The following is a 16,913-nucleotide window of genomic DNA, read 5'->3' on the forward strand; positions in this document are numbered from 1 at the left end:
TTTAATGTGTCGGAGTTTTACTAAACAGGTGTCCAGGTGCTAGAAACTAAGCTGGGTCCTGAGCAGTCAACTGTGAGTTCTTAATATCACTTTTCTTACTGTGTGCTGGGGGCTTGGGGCCTCACGAAGTAGAGAGATAGAATTCAATGAATCTATGTAATCATAGAGTCACACAATGACAATAGTGAGGAAAAGCCTTAGCTCTGCCTAGTGGAACTTTATCATTTTACCAACAAGCTACCAAGTTAGAGTTAGTGATCTGTCTAAGGGATTTGTGTGCACAGAACTGGCCTTGCACTCTTTTTTTTTTGCCGGTCATGGGGCCTGAACTCTGGGTCTGGGCGCTGTCCCTCAGTTCTTCAGCTCAAGGCTAGAGCTCTACCACTGGAGCCACAGCACCACTTCCGGCTTTTTCTGTTTATGTGGTGCTGAGGAATCGAACCCAGGGCCTCATGCATGCAAGACATGAACTCTACCGCTGAGCTACCTTCCTAGCCCCTCTAAGGGATTTGTGACAAGACCCTTTCTCCTAAGATCCAAGGCAGACTTGTTAACCAGATCCTCCCCCACCCCCACCACTCTACTATATCCATTTCTTTGGCATTTATTTCTTTGCCTGACATCATTTCTTTGGCAGGTGTCAGTGTCTTCCTCAAGATCCATGACTTGCTCCTCACTCCCTTGCAGAACTAACAGCTCCAGGATCAATGCAGAGATTCAGTAACACTTCATCAGCAATCACACTGATTGAGGCCATGTCCATGGCTCAGCCACAGTGTCACATGCTTGGGACACTTCTGTTTATGACTGCTGTCCCCAGGGCACTTACTTCTGTGGCTACATTCTGATTGGCTCCATTTTCCAGTAAAAACTTAACTACTTCCAAGTGATTCTCTTGAGCTGCCATGTACAGGGGTGTGAAGCCTTTCTGTAAACCAAGAGAACAGGCCATTAAAACACAGCTGCAGTGGGGAGAGACACAAACAGATGCATACTTCTCACCTGGAGGACAGTTCTCTAACTCCAGCTCTGTCACCTAGCCTCTGTGAAATGTCCTCAACCTGGAAAACTGATTGTCATGTTGAACTGGCACTGTGGAATTACTCAGCTCTTCAGCACAAGGCTAACATTCTACCACTTGAGCCACAGTGCCACTTCCAGCTTTTTCTGCTTATGTGGTGCTGAGGAATCGAACCCAGGGCCTCATGCATGCTAGGCAAGCACTCTACCACTGAGTCACCTTCCCAGCCCTGCACTGTGGAATTACTATCAAAAGCCATCATATAGGAGGAGGATAATTCTCCATGGAGTATTTCATCTCTCATCACTTCAGTCAGGTTCTGGCTCACATGTTTCTCGTGTATTTTCACTTTCTTCTTTACTAATCCTCCATGCCCCACTCCCCCTAGCTTCTCTCCCAAAAGAAGCCATGCTAACGATGTCCCTTGGCTTGTCTCCTGGACAGAGATAACCACACGATCCTACCATGCTTAGAATGTGTAGTTTAACCATGAAGAAATCATGAAGGATGCCTTTCCCATTATGCTGGATGCACTAATGAATCTAGACTTAGCTACAGTGTGTATTAGCAGTAGAAATGTAATTAGCAAATGAAATGTAAATGAAGAAAGATAATGCCCTGTGGCAAGGGCCACAGAGCACCTACCTGAGACTGGGCATTGACATTGGCGCCATAGTTGACCAGCTCCCGGACCACCTCATCCTGACCAGCCAGGGCAGCAATGTGCAGAGCAGTGTTCCCCTTCTGAAACACACAGGAGAGGGAACAGAGGAGGTTTCCCCTATGCCAGAAGAATCAATCTGGCAGAGGAAAATACACAAGGACTAATATTCAAAATATTAATAGGTAAAATGTAATGAGCAAGTCCTCACCCAGTAAGAGAAGAGAAAAGAGTCAGAGGGAAGAAATGAAAAGAAAATGAGGCATATCATTGTTTTATTTTGTTTTTTTTTGGTCTGGTCATGGGGCCTGAACTCTGGGCCTGGGTGCTGTCCCTCAGCTCTTCAGCTCAAGGCTAGCGCTATACCACTTGAGCCTCAGTGCCACTTGCGGCTTTTTTCTTTTTGCTTATGTGGTGCTGAGGACTCAAACCCAGGGCCTCATGCATGCAAGGCAAGCACTCTACCACTGAGCCACCTTCCCAGCCCCAATATCATTGTTTTAAATGTTTAAAAGGTAAGAAGCAATAACAGGAAATAAGGGAAGGTTCTGAGAACATGAGTTTACTGTACAGGCTTCTCTGTGTCTGATTCTTCTCAGATGCTGGACAGTAGTGGAGGCATGCAGGGCCAGGAACATTGTTATTTCTAGATGCTCACACCCTGGCCAGCTAGCTTTCCTGCAAGGCTACTTTTGACCTGGGGGTCCTGGCCAAAAAGTCAGCACTACTGCCCCTATGAACCCTTGCATAATTCTTTTTTTTGGGGGGGGTCCGGTCATGGGGCCTGACTCTGGGCCTGGGCACTGTTCCTCTGCTCTTCAGCTCAAGGCTAGCACTCTACCATTTGAGCCACAGTGCCACTTCCGGCTTTTTTTTCCTGCTTATGTGGTGCTGAGGAATCGACCCCAGGGCCTCATGCATGCAAGGCAAGCGCTCTACCACTGAGCCACCTTCCCAGCCCCCCTTGCATAATTCTACTGCACATTTATTCAAGGACATTCTGGGGACAGTCACCATTTGGTACTTTTGCCAAATAGGTCTAGTGGAGGAAATGGGACTGCAGCTAGATGCATATATCTACTTAAGGAGCATACCTAATTTCTCATAGTTTGGTAGGTCCTTTGTAGCCCTTGGTTCAGCAACTTCAGATGCAACCAATCATGGACAGAAAGCAATTGGAAAAGTACTACTTCTGTACTACATATGTATTTCATTCACTAACCAATACGATACAATAAAATTTGCAGGGCATTTGTACTATATGAGACAATGTAGGTGATCTAAAAATGGTTTCAAGTTAGTAGAAGGATATATGTAGTTATATGCAAATACCAGGCCACTTTATAGAAAGGACTAGAATATTGAGAAGTTCAGAGTTTGATATTCCCCCTAGGGAAGATTGTACCTAGTTTGTGTGTGTGTGTGTGTGTGTGTGTGTGTGTCTCTGTGTGTGTGTCTCTGTGTGTGTGTGTGTGTGTGTGTGCATCCATGCATGGAAGTACCAGTCTTGCAACTTGAACTTAGGGCATGGGCACTGTCCCTGAGCCTTTTTTCTCAAGGATAACACTCCTCCACTTGAGCCACATCTCCACGTCTGACTTTTTGCTGGTTAACTGAAGATAAGAATCTCATAGACTTTCCTGCCTGAGCTGGCTTTGAACCATGATTCTTAGGGTCTCTGCTTGCTGAGTAACTAGGATTATAGGTGTAAGCCAGAAGTGCCCAGCTACCTATAGTTTTTAAACTAAATTACATAAACATGTACTAATCTAGCTCCAGAACTGACAAGAGGGAACTTCAAATCTAGTCCTTGCACTGAACCATCTATCACCTGCAGGCAAACTGTCCTCATTGAGGTGGAACTGATCAGTGATGAACTCCGTGGCTATATAACTCCTGTATCCTTCTAATAGCCACAGGAGGGATGTGACCCCCTAAGGGGCTGGAAAGGGTTTTTGTTGCTTGAACTTCAGTTTAAATGCCAAATGAGGTACATAGGAGGCAAAAACTTCCTGTGTGTTGTTTCCCCAAATGGTCATGTTCATTTCTTGTCTCATTTGATAAGTAAAAGGTTCGTTCTTAAATACCAGAGAGCAAATGGCAGAGGTAAATGTATAGAGGTTTATTAACAATTTTTCTTTCTTTCTTCTTCTTTTTTTCTATTGGTTGTAGGTCCTGAACTCTGGGCCCTCAAGGCAAGCACTCTACCTCTGAGCCACCTTCCCAGCCCCTACTAACAATTTTTCATAGAAGTCTGAAGAGCCTCCAGTGAAAGCCTTTGGCATTTGGGTCTAACTTGTTTGCTATGGAACAGGGCTGCTGGAAAGTGAAGCTTCTCTAGAAACCAAAACTCAGAGCTCCAAGAGACACCTTTGTAGATGGCATAGAGAAGGAGGCATGTGCCCTGTGTCCATTCATTTGCTGGCCATATACTGAGAGTGTGTGTCAGCATCTGAGCCACTGAGACTAATTTTCTTCACCCTGAAGAGGCAGGCTTCTAACATTTCTTTCCATCTGACCCTTCCTGTCTGAAGTCTACCATTGTCAGAGCTCTCTTCCAACAGGAGTGTTGGGAGCTGGCTGTATGTGGAACCTGATGGGTTTTGGTTCATGCATCTGTGTGGAGGGCAGCACTGGCAAGAAATAAGGACCTAGGAGAAACCCTGTGAAGTGGGCTGTTTGCCCCTTATGTGTGCACTTGCTTGAGAGTAGATACCCATCTTACCTGCCCCCCCCTCCCACACACACACCACGGCTCCAGAAGAAGTATCCTGGGCCTGGGCTGTGGAGTCAGAGAGAGGTCATAGTCTCTGTGTTCTCTGTATTGCTCTCTCTTCTGAAGGACCATGACCTTGAAGGAGCAGGAAAAGTGACTTGTTCTATATTGATCCATAAATACCCAATTTTGCCATTTCTAGGGACTCATAGAAGAAAGGATGGCAGAATCCATGATGTGTGATTTCAAGTGGAGGGGAGAAGCTCAGTGAGGGAGGCTATTCTCCAGGGAGATGAAAGCTGTCCAAAATCACTCAGGGACTGACCTCTGGCCTCTTAGGGGAGGCAGAAAAGGGGAGAAAGGTTTGCCTTATGCTTTTCAATGTCTGTGTACAGCTGTGGAACATAGATTGGCTTTGGCTTCTTGCTTTTGCTTTATTTCCTATCTTTATAGGCTTAAGAGAATAATTACAAATCCTCAGTCTGCTAGGAGACTTTCTTAGCACATGATTTGAGTTTCACCTCTTTTCCTCCCTCTATAAAATTACATGAGCTTATATATTTTCTATAAATCAGACATGCCAGTGTTCGCTGCAAAATAACAATCAAAGGGTGGGGAAGCAGAGGGAGTAAAAGGACAAAGTGTAATATTTTCACAGATCCTGGGGAAATGTTGGCCCTAAAATCCAGTCCGGTAGCTTACAAACACTTGCTTGAATCAGGCATGTGAGAGAATCATTAATAATAATGATAATAAGAACAACAATAACAAGAATTATAGTGATTATTATTGTAACCCTTCACACACAGAAGCAGCAGGTGGAAACACTATTTGTCATAAGAATACAAGAAAATGTCCTATAAATAACTCCAATTACTTCATTAATGAGCACAGTTTGATCTTTGAACTTGGGGAAAATGGCAGAATTCTACCTTGAGAAATGCTTATGTATTTAAAATATTTCCTACCCATAACTGATGTCTGTTCTCTACATACAGTTCTACTGCAGCAGAATGCTTGCTGCATACAGCTGAATTTGAGGCTGTGTGTGGCCCTTTAAAAAATAACAAATGGACCTAAGAGGCTGGGGAAAACTCAAGCATGAAGACATGGGAAAGTCAGGGAGAGGAGACTTGAGCTGGTAAATGGAGATAAATGCTTTTACAATTACTGGCTGCATCCTGTTTAATAAATAAGATGCGTGCATATAAGAAATGAAACTTGCTTTTGGGGCTGGGGGTGTAGCTCAGTGGTAGAGTACATGCTTAGCATATGCAAAGAATCAGTAAAAAAAGATTGTCTTTCAATCTACAGATGAATATTAATAGATGCCTCTGTGCCAAACACCTTATCACAAAAGATAATGCTGCTTCAGTGACTGAACAATGCAAGTTTGCAGAGGCATCTAGAATTTCTTCTACAGCCCTCAACAACATAGTCGCCAGTTTATTACTTCCTGTGTGCCAGTCACCTCATTTGTGTGCACCACTTTACTTGACCTTTACACCAAATCCTGTGTTTTACTGAGGAGGCTCAGGCTTCCCAGTGCTGAAGTATCTTGCCTAAGATCACAGAGTGGGAAGTTTCTTAACCAGGAATCCAAGGTAGCCAGCACTGCAGTTTCTAAGACTCCAATCTTGCTATATGAGTCTAGAACCTTGAGGAGGATGAAGCCAGCAGGAAAGGGCGGTTGTTTTAGAATCTAGTGATGAGAATAAGATAAAAACCCACCAAACCTTTCTGGAAGCAGGGTCTAGTTTTTCAGATGGTACTCAGTACTCAGAGAATTAGGATACAATTAGAGGGATAACGGAAATTCAGGATCACGTTTGGGTTTCTCTCAAGAAAGACTTGTGTCTAAGCCAAGGTTTGGGACAATCTGAGGTATCTAAATTTTCAACAAAAATTAACCTTCCCTCCCCTGCTTTGACATACCTTGGTTGTTGTTTCTAGAATGATTTCTTTGTGCAGAAGTTCAACCACCATCTTCACATGGCCTTCTTTAGAGGCCAGATGCAGGCCATTCAACCCATTCTGAAACAAAGAGGCAGAAAGGGTGTGGTTAGGTTAATGGGAATGTGCATTTTGCCCTTCCAAGTGGCTGGAAAAAGGCTTCTTCTCAGCTGGGAGGGGAGCAGGGAGGGGCAGGCAGAATTGGAGGGGTGCTAAGAGGTCTAAACAGGCCCAGAGTGGAGCCTCCCCAATCTTTCCTTAGCACCCCTTATGTAGGAGCATCAAGTACCAAAAGAGCAAAGAAGATGACAGGACCAGTATGCCTTAGATTTGAATCAACCTGGGGAAGCTCTCCTGGAACCAAGGAGGGACCTTGAAATTCAGATCTTAGGCAGCCTAATTTAGACATTACTGTGGTTTGGAAGTATACCCTAAGGTTACCTATGTTGAAGGTTTGATCACCAGCCAGTGGTACTATTGGGAGAAGTGGAACTTTTAAGAGGTAGGGCCCATGGGAGGATGTTGAGCTCTCTGAGAACATGCCCTTAAAGACACGGGAATGCAGATCTCTCCCTGTCTCTCACTTCCTGGCTTCCATTGTCACAGTTCCAAAGCACTGGCCAGTGATCATGTACTAATCCTCTGAAATGGAGCCAAAATACACTTTTCTCTTTATTAACTTTATATTCTCAGGTATTTTTTTTACACTAATGCATAGCTATCATAGGCATCCCACTTGACTGAAATAGCTTCAGTAATGACCAGGAAAAGCCCAGAGACCAAATCACTGCATCCTCAATATCTGTAGAGACTGCATGTGCTTAGTTAGATGACAAACCTCAAAAGGAAGCCACAGGAGTGCTATATGAGGCCATAAGTAGTATTATCCATCCATCTATGATTTCCTTAGTAGAAAAACCAGTATTCATTTCTTTTCCACAGCCTGCCTGATTGTTGCATTGTAGGGAAACCAAAAAGAAGCAAAACATGGTTTTCATGCCCAAATCAGCCCACAAAAGCAGAGCTCTCAGTTGGGTGCTGGTGGCTTATGCCTGTTTGAGGATTGTGGTATGAAGCCAGTCTGGGAAAGAAAGTCAGTGAGACTCTTATTTCCAATTAACCACCCGAAAGCCAGAAGTAGAGTTGTGGCTCAAGTGGTAGAACACAAGCCTTGAGTACAAAAGCTCCAAGACAGCACCCAGGTCTTGTGTCAAGCCCCAGGACCAGGAAAAAAAAAAGAGCAGAGTTCCCATTCAAGTTCTGCTGGGTCAAGTGGAGCCACAGTGCTCTAGGAAAAGTGTTTGGGCCCAAGGTACATTACACCCTTCTTCTTCCCCATCATGACTCTTACACACAAATGTCTTGAAATTTTTGGCAAAAGTAGACATCAAAAAGTGCTATTCAGAGCAACAAATAATTCTGACAGTGGATGGAAAAAAATTCAGTTCTAATGGATCTTAGCTTTGTACAGAAAATAAGTTTAGTCAGTGAGTAATTCCTATCCTATGTTTATTTTTATTTTTATTTTATTTGTGAAGATACTGTACAGAGGGGTTACAATTACATGGGCAGGGTAATGCGTACATTTCTTACCAAGCATTGCATCCTCCTCCTTTGTTTACCCTTCATATCCCTTCCCAGCCTCCCCCCTCCCCCCACAATCCCAATCCTTCTCCTTCCTCCCCCTTCCCCCCCCACCCCCCTGCCCCGCACCGACATTGTAAAGCTCGTTTTGGACATGACAACTTGTACTTCTCATTGTTGCAACAGGTCCACCTGTATCCTTAAACAACTGGTTTTTCCCCATCTCCTCCACAAGTTATACTGACATCAAATATAGTGAAAGCAGGGGTTATACTGTGGGGGAGGGACATACAAAGCAACAAAGAGATAATCTTATAAATGCGTTAGAAACACATGCATGAAAGAAAAAACATTAAAATACATATCTAAGGGTTCATTTTCCTAACATCACATTATCTGACCTTTTCCGCTTGACTCATACATATACTAGATATTGCATATAAGGGAAACCACGGGACCTATGTTTCTTTGGGCCTGGCTTACTTCACTTAATATAATTTTTTCCAAGTTTTTCCATTTCCTAACAAATGGGGCAATGTCATTCTTTCTGATGGAGGCATAGAATTCCATTGTGTATATATACCACATTTTCTTGATCCATTCATCTACTGAGGGGCATCTGGGTTGGTTCCATATCTTAGCTACGGTAAATAATGCTGCAATAAACATTGTTGTGCTGGTAGCTTTAGTGTGGTCTTGTTTGTAAACATTTGGGTAAATGCCCAAAAGTGGGATTGCTGGGCATAGGGGAGTTCTATGTGAAGTCTTTTGAGGAACCTCCATACTGCTTTCCAAAGTGGTTGAACAAGTTTACATTCCCACCAACAATGAAGTAAGGTTCCTTTTTGTCCACATCCCCTCCAGCATCTGTTGTTGTTAGAGTTCTTGATTTTTGCCGTTCTAACTGGGGCGAGGTGATATCTCAATGTTGTTTTGATTTGCATTTCTTTTATGGCTAGGGATGTTGAACATTTCTTCATGTGTCTATTGGCCATCCTTCTTTCTTCTTCAGAGAAGTTATCCTATGTTTTTTTGTTTTGCTCACACCTCCTCCTTCCCAACAAACCCTTCTCCTTGCCTCCCTTGCTTTTGCTTCTTTCCTCTTCTCCCCTTCTTTTCTCTCCCTCTTTCCTCTATCCTGTCCTCTTCTTCACCTCTTCTTTTCCTCCTCTTTCATCTCTCTTCTTATCTCTTCCAACATTCAGTTTTAGTCAATTTTGTTCTGGCACCTTCCTTTTTAGAGAAGGTCATGGAGCTATCCATTATAGCTATGACTATAAAAATGACCCTCATGGGCTTCTGGCATGAGATGTTGGCCCTGACATACCCATCTAAGCATCTCTGAAACCCCATCCTAGGCTTAAAGCTCAAGGGGAAGGCACTAGTTACCCAACTAGTAGATAGGTCTTAAGTAACAAACGAAAGTCATGGAGTCACATGGATGTGTAAGAAGACACCCTACATCAGAGCTTGTGTCAGGGTAGGCATACAGAAATATCAAGAGTTAGAGGAAAGGAAGACACAGCTGCAAAAGGAACTTCAGCTGTGTGTTATATAGATTAAGCCTGCCCCACACCATAAATAGCTTTTGTATGCAGTTGGCCAAATCTTTGCCCTTAACACAGTGGACTTACCAGGGTATGACCTTACCCTCGCATGCACTCACAGATAAGTAGGCTAAGATTGATGGAATGGGCCCTTCACCAAACAGTTCCTCTTGGCAATGCGACAATCGCCTCACATTTTCTCCTCTTACAGATTTTGCATACCATTCATTGTATAATGCAGATTCTTCACCATCCCCTGGCCCATTGAATGAATTTGTCAGATAAAAGATAGGTAAGAGCTTAATCATGGGAACAGGTTGTGGAGTGCCTGACTTACACATAGTGTCAGAAAAGGATGCTAGGGGAGGCTAAGAGTACCTGACAGACACAAACTCAACTCTCTTAAATCCAATATGCAAAACACAAATTTGGGGAAAAGTGATTTGTCAAATGAGAGGAGCAGCAGGAGGCCCAAAGACCCTCCCTGAAGAGGTGTGTGTGCTCCCTGAAGAGAGTGTGTGTGTGTGTGTGTGTGTGTGTGTGTGTGTGTTCTGGTACTGAGGCTTGAACTTGGGGCCTTTTACTCTTACTTAATTTTTCACTCATGGCCAGCACTTCTACCACTTGAACTACACACTATTCTGTTTTTTGCTGGTTAACTGGAGATGAGTCTCCCAGATTCTCCTGCCACAGCTGGCTTTGACTTCAATCCTCAGAGTAGCTAGGAGTATAGATGTGAACCACTGGTGCCTGGCTTCTCCCTGCAGACTTGGTTATTCCCAAGGGCAGGCCTCAGGAAAAGCCCTGCTCCTTCCTCCACAAGGCCTACTGTTCTGTCCCTCTTGCAGAAAGTTCTAAGAGGCAAGGAAAGCAGGTGCCTGGGGTCACTTTGGGAAGTTGCCAGGAGAAGGCCATAGTGCCTGCTATCATCTACTAGCTGCAGAAGGTGAACTTGGGGCTGACTGTGGGTTTCATGGCCTTCCTGGGCAAAAGCCACTGATGGGCTTCCCATGGTTCTGAAACCCTCAAAGGTCTAGGTTGATGGCCCTGGGAGCAAACAGCTTATGTCAATGGCTACTTCTGCTACTTCTTATTCTTCAAAGTCAATGTGTAGGCCTCAACCCACAGGGATTCTAGATGCTCTATCTGACCACAGGATGCTGGAATGGAAAGAGATTAGAAACTCTTGGCGTCTACCCTTCCTCTACTGCTGAGAAAACCAAGGTTCTGAGCAGCCAAATAATCAGTGGAAGTCAGGGAACAGCTACACAGAACCAAGCTGGACTTCCCAGGGAAAAGTTTTTCAGGAGCTAGTGTGTTTCTTTTCAGTAGAAGATGAAAACATACTTTCTCCTTTTCAGTTACCCAGAAGTATAGAGTGAGCATACTCAGTGCCAGCTCTCATCCCTGTAGATCAGACTGTGATCTCTGCAGTTGATTCTAGTATTTTACTCATTGGTCTAGTCCCTTTTCTTTCCTCCTTCCCAAAGCCACACTCCTGGCAGAAGGTGATCTTCCACACAAAAGAGACACACTGACAGGATTCTTGCATCTCTCACAGCTTGACTCACCTTCCCTCCCACATCCTCATTCAATGATCTCTTTCTTCTCTAGGACTCCTCCTTATCTCTCTCATTACATTTGTACTTGTCTACAACAGTTTCTCTAAGGTACTTTTATACCTATCACTGTGGTGATGGTCATCTAATGTCCTTATCTGAGCTACAGAACCAAAGCAAAGTCTATCAGTCATAACCAATGAAAATGTGCAGGAAGACCCAGGAAATTAGTACACAATAAAATCATGTGTGCAACTCACTGAACAAACACTGGTCTCAACACAGGTTGCATTTAATCTAATCAAACATGTCCTGAGAACCTACTGTGCCTGGCAGTGTGCTACAGATGAGTGAGATGCAAACCTTTCCTTTGAAAAACTCCCTTTAGGGGAAGGGTGACATAGATACATATAAAGTAAGAAATCAGCCCCCCACCACCATAAAAGAGTCCAGAATTAGTGGAAGAGGAGGTAGCTTCTCAGTAAGGGGTAGGTAGGTAACAAGAATGCGGAGCCAGGAATGCAAAGTCATTGACAACAGCAAGATGAGAAGCCATGTCTGGCTTTGTATTTTAAATCCACCAGCTAATGTTTTAGAAACCACACTCACAGACCTTCTCATCAAGCACCTTCCTCTTCCTCTCACAAAGCAGCTGACTTCAATAGATGCACAAATGCCCAGATCCACAATGGCAAAATTTCTTCCCTCTCAGTAGATACATGTCAGTTCAGCAGCCGACCAGTTACTGAAGTTGCTGAGGGCCTGAAACCAATTTCCTTCTTCTATATGCTAAGTAGCCTGTGCTGTTTCTCATCAAATGCATAACTAATCCATATAGGACATACTCCTGATACCCATACTATAATGAATGCTTTTTGTTTTTTCTTGAAACAGATTTTGTTCAGAATTGGGGATTGAACTAAGGCACACTTATTAGGCAGGAACTCTACCACTGAAGCCCCTCCTCTGGCGTCTCTTTTGCCTTGATACTTTTTAAAGTATAATCTTAGTTCTTACTGCATCCAGACTGGACTGCAGTGCTCTTACTTGTGCTTCCCCATGTCACACTGAAGAAGACAGGTGTGCACCATTTTGCCCAGCACTGTGTTTCCCCAGTAGTTGGCGTAACAAACAGGTGCATGTGCATCACCCCGTTCAAATATTGGTTTAAATGGAGTATCATGAGCTTTTAATGCCCAGCCTGGCCTTAAACCTTGATCCCCAGACTCCACCTCATGAGTAACCAGGATTACAGATGGGAGCTCCACACCTGGCTTAAACAGATTTTTTTCTATGGCTCAAATTCAAGGAGAGAGGAATACAAATTATTCTTCTTAGCTATGGCTATGGACAAGGATGAATAGTAATTTTCCACCCCTTCAAAACCAGGAACCATATGTTTTATTTTAGTTTAACCAAGTGTAAGTTGGCTGCCAAAAGTGAAAGGCATGCTGCTAGATCTTGCCTTGCAATTCAGCTACTCCATCCAACCTTCACTGCCACTTCTCTTGATGCCAAATGGCAGGCAGACTGTTGAGGGGATTATGAGTGGGATAAATCACATATTTCTTCCTTCAAATAACAGGGTGTAGGATATAAGCAAAAAGGAAATGGAGCAATATGACAGTAAATGCTTCCATTAAATTAGAAGCTGGAGAAAAGCATTCAGTACTTGTAGCCATTTTTCAACCACATGGCTTTCCCTGGAGGGAAACAGAAGCTTGCTAGTTCTCTTGTAGATACTCCTCCCTCTGTGACTCATTACACATGTGTTAGAACCAGTGGAGACTGTCCCATGAGTTTCAGTAGTGCTGTTCTGTTTTTCTTACTCTTACCTTACTCTTTTCCTTTGTTTCAAGTTGAACCATTTCCCTTGAGTTCTCTTCAAATTCTTTTTCAAGCTATTGGTCATCCTACTGAAATTCCTCATCACTGAGCAGATTTCATTGTTAGCATCTCATTTAACTAAGAGTTTACATTTTTTGCTAAAATTCTCTTTTTATGAGTATGACCCATAGTCCCACTAGGTCCTTCAAAATCTTATTTTTAATTTTTTTATTATTCAATAGTTGTACAAAGAGGTCACCAGTCCACAGGTCAGGTTATGGGTACAATATCACCCTTTCCATTGTTCTCTCCCTTTATTCTTCATCCCCTCCTTCTTAGCTGTTTTAAAGTCTGTTTGTAGCACCAGCATCTTGCTCATCAGATCTGGTTCTGTTGATTGCTTTGTCTCTTGGCAATGCTTGTTTGTTTTCAATTGTCTTACTTTGTGTGTTATAATTTTTTTCTTTTTGCTGGTCCTGGGGCTTGAACTCACAGCTTGGGCACGGGTTTTGAGCTTTTGTGCTCCAGGCTAGTGCTCTAAATTTGAGCTACAACTCTACTTCTGGCTTTTTGGTAGTTAATTGAAGATAAGAGTCTTACAGACATTCCTGCGTAGGCTGGCTTTGAACCAAGATCCTTAAGATCTCAGCCTTCTAAGTAGCTAGAATTACAGGCATGAGCCACTGGTACCTAGCAGCATTATAACGTTTAACTGAATGCCAGATGCCATGTGTAAAGGAACCGGTGAGATGGAAGTAAACAGCATTTATAGAAGAAATGGACACATTTATTCAGCTGTGATGTTAGCACTGGGTGGGAAGCTGAGCCAGCTCAGTCAGAAGTTGATTTGAGCTTGAGTATCATTGTTAATTTTAGCATGCCTTTGTCTCTGAGTTTCTCTAGAAGAGAGCTTTGCACAGGAGGCCAGACACTGTGTTGCTAGTCTTTCCAGCTTTTAGCTGTCCCATGTTTCTGGCTTCAGACAGGGTCTCCCCCATGCATCCTCCAGCAGTCAACCTTCACTTTTTAGTGAGGGGGACCCTTGCTTGGGTCAGCTATCAGCCTCCCCAGAAGCCTAGAGCATTTGCACTACTGCTTCTGAGGAAGCCTGGACCCTGAGCAGGAATGTCTCCTGTTCCTCACAGAAGCAGAAGCATTCTTTCTACTCCACCTCTGGGAGAATGGGTTTTTGAAGATGGTCTGAAGGGCAGAGAGTCTTCTCTAGCTTCGAAGGAGTATGGAATCTGGGGAAGTTATTAAAGCCTTGTACCTGTTTACCTCTACCTTAGCCTCACATCTACTGGTCACTTCTACACACCTGAGCCACTAGGGCATCTGTCTCTCTCTCTAGGCCTCAACTAGGCCTGGGACAAAAGCTTGTTCTGGACACTTGGGCCTGTAGTTTGCCTTTAAGAGTTGCAAAGATTTTTACCTAAATGGGGCTATCTTTTTCTTCTATGTTCTGTAAAGCTAAAATAGTGTATGTGGCCCTCCTTAGAGGGCTTTGCCCCTCTTTGGAATTCAGTCCACTTGATTGCTTAGCTTGCTACTTTAATCCTAAAATGGGTCAGAAAGAATTATAATTGTGCAGATTATCCAGCTTTTCTCTCATTCTTAGGGTGACAGCAATATCATTTGAAGCCCTCTTCCTCTTACCTTCTCCCTATACTGAACCTCTGAGGCCATGGTCCTGTTTCACTTTTTAGGCTCTTCATTGTGAAAAAAATGCTCATACTATGCACTTACACCTGGAGTTCTTCATGTGCCTTTGCTCTTTTTCAGGTAAAATAGCTTAGAGAATTCTTCAGAGAAGCAATCTGTCGGACTAGAGGGGAAATCTCAGCCAGGCTGTGCTTCTTTTAATGTTTTTAAGATGAAGAAGGAAGAAAAGAGTCCAATTCAGCCAGAATGATTTGATTTTGAGTATTTTCTTGTACCAACTGTGAGCAATTTGATTGGCAAAATATGTAACACCAGACATTTGTTCTCAGTAAACTGTCCCTCTGTTTAGCTCCTCTGACTGCCCCAATTACACTAATTGATTTTCAAATGTACAAATACAATAGACATATCACAGAAAATTCAACTCTTCTCCTGTTAAGAGCAAAAGAAAGCTTCAAATAGGAGGGCAATGGTGTCCCCAGGTCCCACAACGCTCTGAAAGAGTTAAAAGCACATCCAGAGCGGATGCCTACAGTCTCCTGAGGACACATGATCTGACTTACCCTTGTCTAATGGCTGTCTATTTCATTGCCTCCATGAGACAGGCAGCACGAGGCCCTCAGGCCCACCTGGCCCTCCCACTCCTGAAACTCATGATTTCTGTCCCCACCTCACAGAAGGGAGCTAAGTAGTGGATTGAGGCTAACATGCTAATAGCGTCACTAGGAAACCTGGTCTTGGCTTCTACACCTCCAGGTATGCTCTTAGCTCAGCTTACCAGGCTAGTTGCCTATCAGTCAAACAAAGACAGGGAGTCCCTGGCCAGAGAATGTTTGGTGGGAAAACAAAAGTCAGAAGAAAGCCCAATAACAACAGCAGAGAGGCCAGGAAGACTGAGTGGCCAAAAGTAGCTGAGAAGCAGGGAGAGGAGCTTCTGGACAATTATATCTTGATACAGCACTTCCTTTTGCCTATGTGTTCAACTGAAAAAACGAACAAAATGAATGGGGCTATAGGCTCAGTTTAGTGGTAGAGCACTTGCTTAGCATCCATAGGACCCTGTGTTCTATCATCCCCAGGAAAAAGAAAGAGAGAGAGAGAGAGAGGAAGAGAAGGAGAGGGAGAAAGAGAAAGAGAGAGAAAAATGTTGAGCAAAAAAGTTGCAATGATATAGTACAGAGCCATAGTAACTAAAACAGCTTGGTACTGGCAAAAAAACAGATCTGAGGATCAATGGAACAAAACACAGAAATGAGCCCAAATAGTGACAAAAGTACAAAAATATTGGTCAAAAGGTAGCCTCTTTTAACCAATAGTGCTGAGAAAACTGAATATTTATATGTAGAAGATTGAAACTGGATCAGTTTCTGACCTTGTACTTTAAGTAGATCAAATATTTCAATATAAGACTTAGGAACCCCTTTGAACCATTACTAGATAGTTTAACAAAGTGAATGCCTGGGAACTAAAATATGTTTTGACTGAGGAGGGTGGGAGTCAAGGGTAGGGGGCTAGACAAAGAAGAACAGTGGGCAAATACAGTCATATACATATGACATGTACATATGTGACAATGGAACTAAGAAACATAGATGTATGGGCATAGGACACATGGAGTAGTGGAGAAAGATGGAGTGACACTGATCAAGATGCATTGTATTAATAAAATGACAATGTTACGTTGAAACCCCTATTTGAATATAATATTGCTTCAATATACAATTGTTAATACAATAAAAAGTTAAAGGAATCAAAGCAAAAAAGAGAAGAAAAGGAGAGAAGGAAGCAGAAAAGAAAAGAGGCAGAACAAGAGGAAAGGAGAGAATGAGGAAAAGAAAAATGAGCCACCAGATGATGCGGCCCTGACAAGGACATGGATGTCCACACAGAGTTTACACAACTAGGTTTCAATGCGTATTATCCCACTTGGCTATGCAACCTAACTTCTCAGATTAGAACCAGGAACAATGGTTGTAAATCAGAGTTTAGTATCTAATTCTTATCCTCAACAGCAGGAACCCATCTTGGAGAAATGGGTGATCCAGGACTAGGATAGGGAAAATACAAAATATACCTAGGGTAACATGTGCCAGGAAGTAAGGTAACAGTAAAAAACAAAGAAGTTGATATATCCAAAGGGCTCCTGTTGCTCTAATTTAGATTTTAATACTCAAGCATAACAATACCAGGTTAAAGCCCATTGAATGGCATAAGAATGCATAGTCGAAACAGGTATAAAAAATAAAAAAACAGTTGATGGGGAAGAAAGAAAAGTTAACTTTCAATAGAATGCCAGATAATAAGCTCAGAACAAATGATGGAAAGATAATCCCTTTCTGGAACCATCAGAGCAGTAGTGGATACTGGCAGAAGTCATCGATGG

General features: G+C 43.1%; 1 protein-coding gene across 4 annotated transcripts in view; it reads right to left on the reverse strand.

Moving 5' to 3' along the window:
• Ank1 (ankyrin 1, erythrocytic) overlaps positions 1-16,913 on the reverse strand; it is a 131,704-nt gene that overhangs the window by 68,313 nt on the left and 46,478 nt on the right. For all 4 annotated transcript variants that reach the window (XM_013024466.1, XM_013024491.1, XM_013024483.1 and 1 more), the window contains exons 3-5: positions 6,334-6,432; positions 1,667-1,765; positions 830-928 (exon numbers count right to left, since the gene is read on the reverse strand). In XM_013024466.1, the coding sequence (XP_012879920.1) occupies positions 830-928; positions 1,667-1,765; positions 6,334-6,432 (297 nt within the window). The remainder of the gene's footprint in view (positions 1-829; positions 929-1,666; positions 1,766-6,333; positions 6,433-16,913) is intronic.

The sequence above is a fragment of the Dipodomys ordii genome, unplaced genomic scaffold (genome assembly GCF_000151885.1).
Source record: "Dipodomys ordii isolate 6190 unplaced genomic scaffold, Dord_2.0 Scaffold4, whole genome shotgun sequence".
NCBI lineage: Eukaryota > Metazoa > Chordata > Mammalia > Rodentia > Heteromyidae > Dipodomys > Dipodomys ordii.